The 15206-nt window shown below is 42.4% G+C and overlaps 1 protein-coding gene across 10 annotated transcripts in view; it reads left to right on the top strand.

The window, feature by feature from the left end:
• The window catches only part of FOXP1 (forkhead box P1), a 497110-nt gene that overhangs the window by 409890 nt on the left and 72014 nt on the right, over positions 1 to 15206 (top strand). For 8 of the 10 annotated variants that reach the window (XM_075287498.1, XM_075287500.1, XM_075287499.1 and 5 more), the window contains 2 exons: positions 2120 to 2257; positions 4340 to 4429. In XM_075287498.1, the coding sequence (XP_075143599.1) occupies positions 2120 to 2257; positions 4340 to 4429 (228 nt within the window). The remainder of the gene's footprint in view (positions 1 to 2119; positions 2258 to 4339; positions 4430 to 15206) is intronic. The other 2 variants (XM_075287502.1, XM_075287504.1) reach the window with 1 other exon arrangement.

Below are 15206 nucleotides of genomic sequence, written 5' to 3'. Positions count from 1 at the left end.
AGGGACTATCTCCGAATCTAGCGGAAGGGGGGGGGGGTGTAAAAATTTGGGCTGTTCCTAAGATCGGTGTTTGCTTTATGGATACAGAGTCTGGCCAACAAACCTTGACGGGTAAGATCGTTCACCCCTTTATATTTGCCTTTCGACTTTTTTTTCGTCAACCAACCACCGAAAATCCAGAGAGATGACTCCATGTATGTGCTGGCACTTCGGTTGCCTTCTCCCTCAAGTCATCCAACGTTTGTCTTGAACGGAGTCCAAATTTTTTTAGGGCAAAATAAGAAAACTTAAAAAAAAATTTTTGACAACCCCTCGTTGATGGTAGGCTTCCGCTGTTTGCTCAGCAGAGCAGCATTAATGGCCGAGGAGACCTCAAGGAAAAGTAAACTTGTTTTGTGATCTAATGATTTGGGCATTAAGGCAGATGAGTGATGTTGCCGGGTAAATTGTATTTATTGAATGGCTTGTTATATTTTGAAAGCAATGCAGAACGGAATAGAGCGAATTAATGGGATTACACCTCTCTGCTTTTGATGATAGAGCTCTCCCAGGAATTGCCACAGTGCCAGTTTGTTGATATTCCTGAATCAAACAAAGTCGTGGAGCTCGGCGAACATTACAACAGGGACTTTTCATTGAATCCTGGCCAATGGTTCAAAAATGCACCGAGGCCCCGGGTTGAGGGAACGCCCCCCAAAAAATAAGACAACTCTGCTCGTAATGTCAGCGTGACTTCTCCATAAACCAAATCCATTATAAGGAAAATGAAAATCCTTTTTGCAACCCACACACACACACACACACTGGGGGGATAAGGGAGGGAAAGGAAAAAAAAAAGTGGATTTATGCAACAATGCCGAGGAATATGTCGTTACTATGTATCTGACCTTCAAGAACCATTTTAAGTTAATCAAAATTAGTGATGCTGAGAAATAAGGACATCAGTGCATAATGACTGTGAAATTAGGAGAGAGCTCACTATGCAAATGACAGAAGAACCCAAGTGAAAAAAGGCAAGATAAACTGCATATTAAGGCATTATGTTACATAAAATTAATGCAGCATTTCTGTCTTTTGCTTACCGCTTATTTGAAAGCTTTTTATTTCATTTTTTTTAAAAAAATGTTCAATTACAGTCATATCCATATAGATCGGTTTACATGTTTTATTCCTTTAACGACGGCGTTAAAAAATACGTCCCTAAAGATGTGTAAAAAATAAAAAATAAAAATTTTAAAAAAATGTTCACTTTAATGTATTTCTGCGTACATACGTTTGATATTCATCTGAAGGAATTTTTTTTTATTTTTTTTGCATTTTTTTATTGATTGGATATGCAGTTTGGGAATTTTTAAAAATATTTATTGTACATATTTTTTTATTATGCGTGAAGATGTTTTTGTTTATGGTAAAGAATAAAAAAAAAATTGTTTTATTTTTTTTTTTTCTATTAATATACACACTTATTTATAGGCATAAAGGACAAAAAAAAATTCATTTTTTCCTCGTAATTTTTTTATTTTTTTTGTTTTAAATTCCCCGACGCAACGCCTCCCCACGCGCCTCGTAAATTAAACACAAGTGCGGTGATTATTTTGAATAGGTAAATTACATTCTAGGAAGCTTGCAGCATTTGTAGCATTGTCATTAGGTAGCCGCTTGAATACAATTTGTGTAACCTTGGCCGAGACAGCCTGTCATTTTAATGTCAGTGTTTTATCTGAAGAAGACATCATCCTTTCAAATACACAGTACAGGTTCCTTAGCAGAAACGCCTGAGCAGAAATGTGTTAACAGTTGCAAATATGAAATGCTATCAGGTTCATCACTGTAGCTGTTTGTCATCGAAATGTCACAGAAAACTGCTTTAATGGTATCTCACATAATATGGGGGGAATTGGAAACATCTGTATGTTGGATGAAGCCGGGAAGCGGTCCTCAGCTGAACAGACGATATGATATATGATTTTTTTTCTTTAGGTAGCAGTTTGAGGTTGCCAGAGAGTGCGTCTGAAATGGAATTTGTATGACGTCCTGTCTGCATTGGTGGAGGGGGCTGGGGGGGTTACGATGGTCGGTGAACTTGCCGTGTTTTAATATGTACATTTATCCTTTGCAGGTTCCAGTCTCAGTGGCTATGATGACACCCCAAGTAATCACTCCTCAGCAAATGCAACAAATTCTCCAACAGCAAGTGCTTACACCCCAACAACTACAGGTCTTACTTCAACAACAACAAGCGCTCATGCTTCAGCAGGTAACGTTTCCCGACTCTATGGCAGCTTGTGTTGTAACTATAGTATTGTAACTATGGCACTTTTGGAATGCTGGTCTACTCCCCCCCCCCCCCAACAAAAATGCTTCTAACTCTTCTAGACAGTAGCACAGTGGACCTTTGCAACTGGTTACTGTGGAAGGGGAGGTCCTACCAGGCTTGGAATGGGACCAACTCTTCTCCACAGGGCTTATAGCAATGGGAAGTGCATCATTGCTCTTTTTGGGGAAGCTTTGGACTACCAAAGGATCATGGTGTCCAAGGTTGGGCACCTTTACTGAGTCCTTATGCTATATTCCTCTTGCAACTTGGCAGGGAATATAGTGGTCTTCTTTGAGGACCACCAAGTGGTTCCTCAGACGCAGGATATGGGTTGAGTTCTACAACCACAGTTAATCTAACAGCATGGTTTCATGTAATGGTTTCAGAAATACTTGTGTATCTGCCACCTCTGTTGTATGCCGATATATATCCAAGGATATGAAGCAAGGAGGTACCAGGTTAAATAGTGGGGAAAACGGATATAGGATGACAGTAGAGATGAGCGAACAGTATTCAAAACTGCCCGTTTCGAATAGCGCGCACCCATAGGAATGAATGGACTCAGCCGGCACACAGAGGGTTAAGTGGCCAGCCACCGGCAAAGTCTGCGTGCCGGCCGCTTCCATTCATTCCTATGGGAGCGTGCTATTCAAAACGGCAGTTTCGAATAGTATTCGCTCATCTCTAGATGACAGGTGTTTCGATACTAGTTATTTTGGATGTTTAAGAACCACAATCATAAGGTTACAGAAAACATTGCTCCTCTCATAGTCACGTGTGAGTTACCGTCACAAAAAGTTGTGGTGCTTCTATCAAAAAGTAGGGCTGTAGCATTGCAATGGCGCTTGTATACAGAATGTCAGGTACTCAGATGTCCTCATTCTACTAAAGGCAGGACCAGTGATAGGACTATGTTTAAAGGGGTTGTCTTAAAAAGAAACATGGCCAGCTTGGCGTTCAGCTGATTTCTTTGCACCTTGCTTCATTTCCTTACATTGGACATTCAGGGTCTGTAAGAGATTCCCGACTCTTTTGCATAGTTCGAGAGTTCCATGTAGGGGACTTTCTTCTATGACATCCCTATGGCCTAATAGGGCACTGGGACAAGGGTAGAGATTTTCAAAGCACCCCTTTAATTCTAAAGACTAAGCCAGTGCTACAAGAGCTATGCATCCCTACACAGCCTAGATCAGCCAACCAAGAGATTGTCCATGATTGGAAAAGCCTGTCTAGTTTCTTCCAAAAACAGTGCCGCACCTCTCTAAGGTTATGTATGGGATATTAATGGAATGGAATTGAGCTGCACTAGAAGACGTAACCCAGTGGACTTGTGCGGTGCCGTTTCTCAAAGAAAACAGTTACATATTATAAAGGGTGGGTGCCCATGTGCAGGTTCTCATGGGATTTCGTTGTAATACCTGCCGTGTAATTCAATAGACACTCGGCGGTCTACTTTGTATGATGGACATGTCCACTTCCCATTGGTTATTTTATCCGTATAGAGTCTTTTCTATGGCTTCCATTTACTTCATTCTCTTCCCTGTCATCTTTTTTTTTCCTTCCTACTAATGAAATTGAGTGGATTAAGGTCCATGTACACGGTGGCCGGAGGTAAACGTACTTGAAACCCATCATTTTAAATGAAAGCACGTGTAGTACAGGCGAGATTTACCATGTTCCTCTCCAAGGGCACCGTGTCTTTGTTGTTACAAACATAGGTCATCCCTTGCCTTATTTTAATTAGTCTGCACAGGGGGAAGAAGGGAAAGAAAAAAAACATAATAATACACCGTGTTTCCTATCAGTACAATTTGTAGATTACTTTTCAAACTGCGACGCCAAGAACAGCCCGAGCACGCTGAATTTATTGTCAGATTTCAAACGAAAAGGTCAGACCATTCCAGATAAAAGAATGCTATTTTTCAAATCGCTTTTGTGTCACGCCACAAAAAAAAAAAAAAAAAAGTGTAGAATTGTCACCGGGTACATTGTAACTGACACTGGTTTCCCTTTTTCTCACAGCAGCAGCTTCAGGAGTTTTATAAGAAACAACAGGAGCAATTGCAGCTTCAGCTGTTACAGCAACAACATGCAGGAAAACAGCCGAAAGAGGTAAATTGTCATCGTACGGACTGAGGTTATTTGTCATTTTTGTCGATTGGTACTTTGGTTCGCGAGTCATGGTTGGTCTATGAGGCTTAATGTCTGTAGGAAACCATTATAAAGAGCATATAGATGGGTGAGGAACCGGATGATGGCGGCACCGACCAAGCCTCTACTGGACCCATCGTAGGGCATAGCTTTAACCCTACTTTTCCAATCTCTGACCCTTGTTGTTTCTTGCTTTTTTGGCAAATGAATTCCCTACTTTGTGTTTGTTATGTATACCTTATTATATTGTAGGAGGTTACTCAGGGGTGGTTCTTGTCTTCATCGTGCTTGAGCAGACACAGGACCCAGACCTCGCTATCCCAAACATGGTCATACACATAGCAAATTTGACCAAGTTCAATGATTTTGGCAGGACCATCTGACTGTCTTACGTGTATGTGGGGGTGCTGACTCTTGGTCGAAAGCATGAGTGAGCAAATTGGATTTCATCATGGCCAATCCTTGTTGGATTTCATGATTCCCAATTTTCAGTCAGGACCGGATGACTCTCCCAGTCAGATGAATTTTGAGGAAACCTGATCGGTCATGTTGGATTTCAACATGCTCAATCCTTTGATCTCAGGGGAGATGAGGAGTTACCAGAGTTGTCCGGCAATGGCTTAGTTCTCTTTAGTTATTGAGAACACAAGATTGCTTGGTAGATGTTGCTCTTGTAGGTGTGGGGCCATCTTGATCCAAGCTTTTAGATTACAGCACAGACCAGCTTTGGTTAAAAAAAGGAATAATCTAAACCACATAGTCAAGGACATGTTAGAAACAATTCCACAGATATCATGTTTTTCAACAATTGGGGATAGTGCAGAAACTACAGCCCACATTATTCTGTGGGGTAGATGAGACCAATTTTGATTTTTATGGCTTCTGTGGATTATCTAGTGATAAGGGCATGCATGGCATGTGGCTGCTATGGGCCCCCTGGAGAGACGGGGGCCCAGTCATGATAGGTTCTAGTTACTTTGCTCCCAGAACACACTGTAAAGGAGGTATATAGACCTATAAGTAATAGGATGGCAAAATCCATTACCATAATGAGACCCCATTATGATCTGGTTTTGTGTCCCCTCTGTTATTGGTGACCCGGGCTCAATGATGTTACTACATCCACAAAGATTCATAAGACTATCGGTCCACAGCCTAAAATGGCAGCTGCCCATGTAGACAACCGTTGTTGGTGTCTTTCAACCAAATTGCACAGACAAAAGCAGAAATCCAATTACCATTTTATGGCCATCAGTCAGATGACACTTTGGTAAAACGTAGCCGACCAATTACCGCAGTCATTCGCCTACTAGACTGACTTGGTCCCATGTGGTGTGGGCGTCGTGCCTACATCTCCGATATAATGAACTGTGAAATGTGGAGTAAATAGGACAAGCAGGCGTGCTTATTTATGCAAACAGGCCAGCATATGTCTTCCTGTGGCCAGCACCATTGTGAGCCCTTTCATCCATCCTGCCAGTTACATCGGGGGTGGGTGTTATCTGCTTGTCTGGTGCATGGAAGAAAATCCTAACAACCTGACAAGTCTGTTGTATTTACCAATGATCTATTGGAGGGTCTTATCTGGTAGAAGTAAACAGGGGCTTTGGGGGCATTTACTATTATATGGGCTATTGTCGGCCTCATATATAGGTTTTAGAGGATTTTGTGATATTGCAAGTAGACCACAGAACAGATCAGCAGGTACGGGTTGGTACAGGTTACTTTATGGCTGCTTTTTGGCAGAAACAATACCACACCTGTTCATAGGTTTTATATGGTATTGCAGAGCACCTCCATTGAAGTGAATAGGGCTGAGCTGCAATACCAAACCAAACCTTTAAACATATGTGGCGCTGTTTTCGTAAGCAAGCATTGGATCTCACCCATAAAGAAAGCAATTCTAGTAAAACATATATGTTAGGGCAATAGTTACTCAACTTTTTCGTGCCTGGGAACCCACAAACAGTTCAAGAAACCACCTGTTGTCCATATGGACGACACGTCACTGTTCTATATTTATTAAATATAGTGTTTATATAGTACAACCCTATGGCGCAGCGTTGTACAGAGGTCACCCTCACTCGCATCCGTCCCTGCCCCAATGGGGCGCACAATCTAATATCTCCATTTCACATATATATACACAACAGGATCAGTTTCACAGTTAGCCCCTCAATACCAATATAGCTGGTGCCAAGTGAACATTTGGCATGCCATGTGGGTAACCCTTTTCTATTTTCATAGCACATGTTATGCCTATTAATGATGCTCTATAGAAATAATATAGGTGCACTTGTGTCAGCATTTCAGGTTTTGGAGTGTAGAGGAGAACATACAAACTCTATACAGACTTGTCCTTGGTCAAATCTGTCCCCAGGGCTCCAGCTCTGCAGAGGTTAACAGGACGACAGAGCAGAGTGATCATGTTGCCCCCTGATAAGTGCATTGGTTTCCTATGAAAGGTTGCAGTTACCCCTTGGTTGAGGCTATGGAGTGGTTAGAAGTAGGTTGTCCCTGGTGTGGCATGGATCCAGTAGGTGGTGATGCCTCAGTGCCATGGGTGCTAGCTATATAGCCTGGCGATCTCTGGCCACTGCTTGCCAGCCCATCACAGCTAGCACACCCTCATCCTCCAAGCGATGACTAAATTTGGCTTCACTTGGTTTGACGTGGACATAAGCATGGGGGTAGGTATAGGGGGTGAAGAGGTAGCAATTGCTACTGGACTCTGGAGCCTCAGATGGCCCAAGGGCCTCTCAGCATAAGATGATACCAGAATTTTAGAAGGCCCATAGTAAGTGGGAGCCCATTTCCTTATTTTGCATTGGGGACCAGGAGCTTCAAGTTACGCCTCTGGACACTTAGGGTGGTGCCTAATACTAAGTCCCAGAAGGTGGAAGAAACACTGAAGCCAAGGCAGGGCCACTTACTGGATCCATGCCAGGCCAAGGAGAACTTACTATTAGTCACTCTTTTCTTGCATCTACTGTTGCTTCTTAACACCAGGAAATAATTTGTGCAACCAGGAATTACTTCCCAATAAATAAGAACGAGCTAGAAGACCCTATGCATGGGACCACATTTTAGTTTTTAGTGTATGTGGGCCTTAAAAATGATCTGTTTTTGTGGTTCTGTTCATTCATTTGCTACGTGCAGGTGACTATAGTGTCCTCAAATCCGAATCCATATTCCACAAAAGCTCATGGTTGCCTTGTATCAGTAAGTCATCAGCTATCACAGATCTGCCAAAAAACTTTGTACGGTCCCATACACTTCTATGGGCGAATCAGTGCCCCCAATAGGATCTGCTCCATATTTTGTGGATGGTTTCTACGGCCCAGATACTGATCTTTAAACCTACAGATGTGTGTATGGGGTCATAGAAATGACTCCTCGCATTTATGGATCCATATGATGCGACATGTGTATGGGTCAGTAAAGACACCGACGTCACACCGATGCGAATCCGCGTACCATCTGTTCTACTTAGGGTAAGTTCATACGGGATTTTTTTTAGACCAGAACCTGAGGCAGAGGCCGCACTCACTGGCATCCAGTTGCGCACTCCGCTCCGGATTAGACCCAAATGAATGGGCCTAGGCCGGAGGAGGGAGTGTCTTCAGGCAGATGTCGCGAAGTGAATCCGCCTGAAAGAATGAGCAGGTCGCTTCTTTTTTTCTGGGAGCCGGAACAAATAGGCGGATATGGCCTCAAAATCCTGACCAAAAACCCTGTGTGAACTTACCCATATACTGACCCCTACCTTGTGTACCTAACTAGAGGAATAAGGATCTCTCCTAGAAGACGGCAGGTTTCTCGATGCCACCGCCCTGCCTCAGAAGTTGGTGCCCTAGCTAAACAAAGCCAGCGGAGGGCAGGTTGCTGTATTGAGACGGACACATACATTCTGTCTCTGCCCATCCATTTCATTATGGAGGAGCGCTCCAGTCCTGTAGAAAAAGGGAAACAGATTAGAAAGTGTCTAAAATGTAAATCTAACGGGCTAACAGTAATTAAAATGGAAATGGCACAAGGAGAGAAATGCATGTAATTGGGAGATATCGCGGTGCAAAATGCTCTTAGCTTTGTTTTGCTGGCTGTTGCTTTAATTCAGTAGGGCTTATTCATCAGTAGCAATTCAATGCGTGTTAATGACTCTGAGATGCAGGCATCACTGTGGACAAAGGGATGATTATTGTGCGGTCAAAAGAAGTTCAAAGACAAGAAGGGAATTTCAGTTTTTTCTTTTTTTTTTTTTTCCCCTTAGAGATCCACATTCAAGAGCATACAAATTAAGCCAAATGTTAGAAACCACAGTCTGAGAGCCGACTTCAAAGTCACAAGTCTGTAATTAATGAACTGCGAGCTTCAGTTTGGACAAGTCGTGGTTTGACGCACTCATAAATCAACATGACAGTTCTGTTTCGGCGGCTCAGACACTGCTTGTCATTGAGTCACATCAGATGTAAACAGGGAGAAAAAAAAAAAAAAGCGAGAGTTAGATAGAGGAGGCGCAATTGATCAACAGAATTGGGAAAAACCAACTTTTGAAGCGCATTATTCTTGATCACAGGAAATGGCTGTAACCTCCAGAGGGTTGCGCGCTCCTTCTGCCGCTCTTTTCTTTTTTTTTTTTTTTTCCCTACTCGAATCCGATTTCTAACAGCCTTCAAAAAGGAGAATAAGAATTATGGATCTTTTCCCTTGTGGCTGACAGCCACTCGCCCCCTGTTGTTATTTTGTGCCTCTTTCTTTTCAAAGGCATCAAAAAAATTTTGTGTGTTTTTTTTTTTTTTTTTTTTAAAGGATCCTTTAACTCAATGTTTTTTTTTCTTTCCCTAAAAGAGAGACAATGCCGTCCTTAAGAGTCACCTGCCACTTCTTGTTAACCTCTTACGTGGTAGATTAGACATAGTTGCTTTTGGACGGTATGTTGTGATTTTTAAAAAAAAATTTTTGTTTTTTATGCCGGCCCACATGCTGTGTCGTAAAAAAAAAAAAAAAGTTGGAGAATTTTCTACGGCTTGCATCATGGGGTCAGCTGCCCCCCTCCTAGGGCTATTGTTCTCAATTTTTTTTTTTTTTTAGAATTTTTTGGAGGAAAGCAAAGTGTCCAACGTGAACGTCATGTGATAGACAAATCAAATGTTCTGCCTGGCCGAGATAGACAGGAAAGGGCCCCTCCCAGTAGCGACACATTTATTCCCCGGAGTGTAGAGGAATAACCTCTTTATTAGGCCGTTTCCTTTTTACATGACTTAATGTTAAAATAACCTTTGGTGTCATGTTTTCTCGTGTTCGACGCAGCCGGAGTTTCAGATAACGGTATGAAATCACTGTAGTCATCTGTCTTTTTGCAGCGCTTTTATGAGGCTCCTCCCATTGGGAAAGAACCGGCGTTGTTAATTAACAGGATTTCGAAGAATCAGATCTTTGTCGGAAAGCGACCCTAGAATCGGAGATTGTTACTGAGAGTTTGGGTTTATATACCCTCGGCGTAATTCCTCATGGATCCCACGGTCTGCAGGGAGCGAGGGGTAGCGTTGCTTCATTGTGATCATCTTGGATGACCGGAAGACAACTTTGTCAAGAAAATTAGGCAAGTGCTGCTGGCAGCAATCCTCTAAGAGGCCGGGATCTGTAGGACTGTTCAGTCTGAGCCTCCTGGTTCAGGGCTATAGAAGAGAGTAGGAGTAATAGATGGAGCAATAAGAGAGGGAACAATAGATGACAGTAACAAAACAGATCTATGTGCCCTTCAGGGTTCTTGAAGAAGAGGAGGAAATCTCCTTTAAACACTGTAAAGGCTGCGGTACATTGTGCTTATATTGTCTATGATCTCTCAGTAGGATAGGATTAAGGTTTGTGAAGTTCCCTGGGCAAAACAATTATGAGGAGCTCCTCTGTTTTTGTGAAAGGGGAGACTGGCTTACAAAATGAACAGTAAAAATATTGGACAAGATAATTTACAGAATAATACCACCATAGAGTGAAAGGAATAATACTGCCATACAGTGCACAGAATACTGTAATATAACAATACAGTGAACATAATATCGCCATACAGTGAACAGAATACTGTAATACAATACAGATAATACTACCGCCATACAGGGAACAGTAAATACTACCATACAGTGAACAGAATACTGTAATACAATACAGATAATACTACCGCCATACAGGGAACAGTAAATACTACCATACAGTGAACAGAATACTGTAATACAATACAGTACAGATAATATTGCCACCATACAGGGAACGGAATACTGTCATACTACAATACAGAGAGGAGAATAATACTGCCTTACATTGTACAGGTTAATACAGCTAAAGAGTGACCAGAATACCACCACACACTATACAAGATACTATAATACTACTATACAGTAACCAGAATACTACTACTGTACAGTAAAATACTGTAAGACAATACAGATAATACAATATTGCCATACAATTAACTGAATACTGTAATACTACAATACAGAGAATAGAATAATACTGCCATACAGTGAGCAGACTAATACTACCATATATTGAACAGAATAATACCACCATATACAGGATACTACAAAAAAGTGGATCAGAATACTACCATATAGTGATTAGACTAATACTACCATATAGTGACCAGCATACTACTACCATACAGTGAACAGAATAATACCACCATACAGTGAACAGAATAATACCACCATACAGTGAACAACAAGAATCTAAAAATGATGCCAGATGCTTCCACCATACACTACCTAATAATAGTCCTATATAATGACCATATACCAGTGCTGGTGTCCGGTTGTCTCGGCCAGATATCAGACTTGTTATGAAATATCTTTAGGAGTATAGTGCAGCTCCTTCGACGGTGAAAGCCCCTGGGGCGTTTGCCCATAGGGTCAGATTAGACCCTATCAATTTTATTAACTCTCCTTGTTCTTATAGTCTTGGGACATAAGTGGGGGGCCGGTGGGGCACGTGCCCCTCTGGGCCTGAGGGGGAGCTAACAAGCCACACGGTCTAATTCAGGGTTTTCATTGACAGAGCCAGGGCTGCAAACTAAATCTTTACGCCGGCTGAAGGAAAGCCTAGCTAGGACGCTTTCTAATCCAGATGTCTTGGGCATACATCTTACATCTCGTCATATCCAGGAGAGGCAGCTGATTAAATGCATCCTTCAACATCTATAGAGCCGTACTTTACAGTCCTCTCCTATCAACCTCCTCTTCCTATGCCGGCAGCACTAGGGAATTACAGTCACTGATAGTCACCATGTCCATCATGGAGCAGCTTATAGCCGAGGATTGTGTATTTCCAGTAAGATGAATCAGCAAGCACTACAAGGAGCCTGTATAGGGCTGTGGTCAGACCAGGCAGCTGTCTTAGTTGATAATTAAGGTCTAGGTTTGTTGTTTGTCTGTGAGGCCTCTCACCCAATTAGCAGTGTGGTTGAGGTCTCCTTTCCTTGACCTCCATTGTTAAAGATGCAATTGCCTTGAATTTTTAATTTGTCTAGTCGCCTGGTGAACCCGGTAGAATGGAAACTCACAGATTCATCGTCCTTACTGAGAAGGGTTTTCTCTATTTGTCTTCTGTGCTGTTTATTTAGCTGTTTTTGCTTGTGGAGACCGGTGAGAGATGTTAGAATATGACTTACTGCACGTCTTGAGGGACTACCGAGGTAGAAGAACCACCTTGTCTACTTCAGACAGACCTTTATTATATGGCCAAGACCAGAATGTTCAACCTATTGGGACTTCTTGTTGTTGAAGTTGCTGGTAAAGCCCTTGACTCAAGAGGCCTAGAGATATCTAGACACCTCTTGGCTTCTTAGGCGCCCCATAAAGATGCCACCAGAATGTCCTCCCGCACCACTCACTTTGGGTCCCATTGTCAGATGTAGAACTGTCCAAGTTACTTTTAGTGAGAACATGCCCCCTTATTCCCACCAAAACACAACCTTTCTTACAGCATCGGCACCAAATGTGCGTGACACGGGCCTGCACCTAAAATGTCTAAGTCAGCCCAGTGGATATGGGAGTATCCCACCAGGACTGTGACATTTACCTGCTCTTCCAGGAATCTGTAAGGTCACCCCCTTTTTAGGGAGGCTCCCAAACTTTCCGGGAGAGTTGGCACATATGATTTAAAGAACAAAGTAAAGGTTCTCTGTGACATTTCAAATAGTTTCCAGATGTTTTATTGTTCCAAGGCACTTTAATTTGCAAGCATGCTAATTTTTTTGTTGTGGCTCCATCCAGCCAACAGGGGTAACTATCAAGATTGGTCATGGGACTGAGTCAATGTACTCAGTCCCATAGACAGTGAACGGACAGGCAGTGCACAAGCAGGACCAGTGCTCCATTTATACTCCTCTCCATTGGAGACCTACAGTGAAGTTTAGTAAGGAAAGGTTCAAGGAGGGTCCCAACAGTGGGGTCTCTGGTGATCAGACAATTAATACTTATCCTGAATGATAACCTATTGTTTATGTTAATTCCTCTAATTTTGTACCCTTCCCTGTGACCACTAAGCATCATAATAGATTGACAGCACAAGCAGGATTACAATGTTAGATAACACCTGTATACAGACAACACAGGATCCAGCATTCACAATAGGTGATGTCACAGCCCGCCTCCTCCTCCTCCTCCCCCACAATGACCTCTAACATACCCAAAACACTCTCCTATGGCAAACAATGAGTCATCTCCAAACTAAAGGGTCGTGTAGACCATGTGGCTGCTGTAAAGCATCTCTCTGAATGCTGTCAACGACAGCTCGAGCAAGATGGCCGCCCCCAAGATCATGTACAGGAAATGGAATTTTTAAAAAAATCTACAATCAGAAAATGAAAAAGATCCCTTTAAGAAGGTCCACCCCATAAAAAGTCCCGTATCCTGCATAAAATAGACATGTAGTAGCCCAGAAGACAAAGTATAAGTGGCCACATTGTCCTCTGCATTATGACAGTTTATGTTAGGCAGTAGGGAGTAACCCAAGAAAGGAAAACAGACCTTTGACAGGCGCTTAAGGGAGGGGAACACAACTGCAAGTTTTATCAGGATATTTCAGTATTTTAACACTGGCTACTGACCTGTCAACAGAGCCCAGCAGAGACCTTTTTTGTGAGCATTCAATTGTGAGAAGTAAACAGAAAAACTTGTATCCTGTGTTTGGTAACTGGGTGGGGAGCGCAGTTTGGCAACATAGATCCCTCTAAACGTTCATGGACAATGCGTCCTGTATACTTTTATATCCTGCCTTTCTGTAATGTGGAAAGCTGGTATTAAGCTCAGCACAGATAGCAGACACACCATCATGTCAGAAGGTTCTCGTTCTCATGTAGAATCTGGGATAGACCGCCAGCTGGTTACATAACATGGGATTCAGTTCCATTGGTTCGTTACTAAAGTTGGCTTACAAGTTATTATTGTAGGCTGTAGCTATAGGGCGACGTATTGGCGGTAAATTGTGGCCGTGATATAACTAAAAATATCTCTTATAGGGGTGAAAGTTACAAGAGACTGTGGCAAAGATACAAACATGGATGGAATTTTTTGATGGTTGCCACTATTTTGTGTTCTAAGACTTGATATTATTATGACCTATCCTTAGGGTAGGTCATCAGTATTAGATCGGTAGGGGTCCAATGCCTAGCACCCCCACTGATCAGCTGTATCTGGCACTGTGTATGAATCCTGATAGCAGATGGTATAGTAAAGGGCTGGTCAGTGGAGATGCCGGGTGTCGGACCCCACCGATCTCATAACTATTAATAGCAAGTCTTGCACAACCCCAATAAAAAAATGTTTTTATGCCACTTGTCACAGGATAGGGGACAAGTGTTTGATCACCGAGGGCCTGAATGTTGGGACCCTCAATGACAATAATGGGAGTCACCAGATCCCCTCTATGAATGGAGGAGTAGTGCACATACATAACCAACACTCTATTCACTTCAACTGGAGGGGTGGAGATGGCCAAGTACAGGACTACATCAGTCATAGAAGAAAACAGGGTAGGGGTAGGGGTGGTAGGGGGTCTATGTAGTCAGTTTTGCAGTACCAGTCACAGCCCATGGTGGTGCTGTTTGTAGAAAAACAATATTCCAGTTGTTACAGATACTGGAGGGAATTTACTAAACTGGTCACAACAGTTTTCTGGTGCAAAAATGAAGCAATTTTTTTTATGGAACATGGCTAGGCATTTCATGGGCATGGAGTTAAAGGTGGGCTGGGGGGTCAGGACTCCTTAGCCCAAAAGATTTACTATAACTCATGCCAGAAAACTGATACTTGAAATCAGTGGCAATCCCTGTCTGACATGGGCTTCAATTCTGGCTACAGGGCAACAAAATAACTAAGAGACTGGAGACCTGTAATAATTCGGGTGCGTCGGCAGCCATCACTGTATGACCAGAGCACTATGCGCCAATCTTAGTGAACTCCTCCAATTGTATCTTGCCTTAAATATTGCAGTGGCCACACATGTCCAGATCTGAAATTTTTCAGATTTCCAGTAGAATTTTCTAACCCATTTGTATACACAGTACACATTAGTTTATATGTTGTGCTCGAAATTGCCCGACGTAGTCGAGCCAAAGTGCAAATTTTGATTTCCAACATGAAAACCGGATTACGGGGTCGGTTTGTCCCATTAATATGTGAATTTCCCTTCTTAGACAATGGAAGCGTTTATAAAGGGCAATACATGTACATTTATAGCTCCA

The sequence above is a fragment of the Leptodactylus fuscus genome, chromosome 9 (genome assembly GCF_031893055.1).
Source record: "Leptodactylus fuscus isolate aLepFus1 chromosome 9, aLepFus1.hap2, whole genome shotgun sequence".
Classification (NCBI taxonomy): domain Eukaryota; kingdom Metazoa; phylum Chordata; class Amphibia; order Anura; family Leptodactylidae; genus Leptodactylus; species Leptodactylus fuscus.
This window is presented reverse-complemented; position numbering and strand designations above follow the sequence as displayed.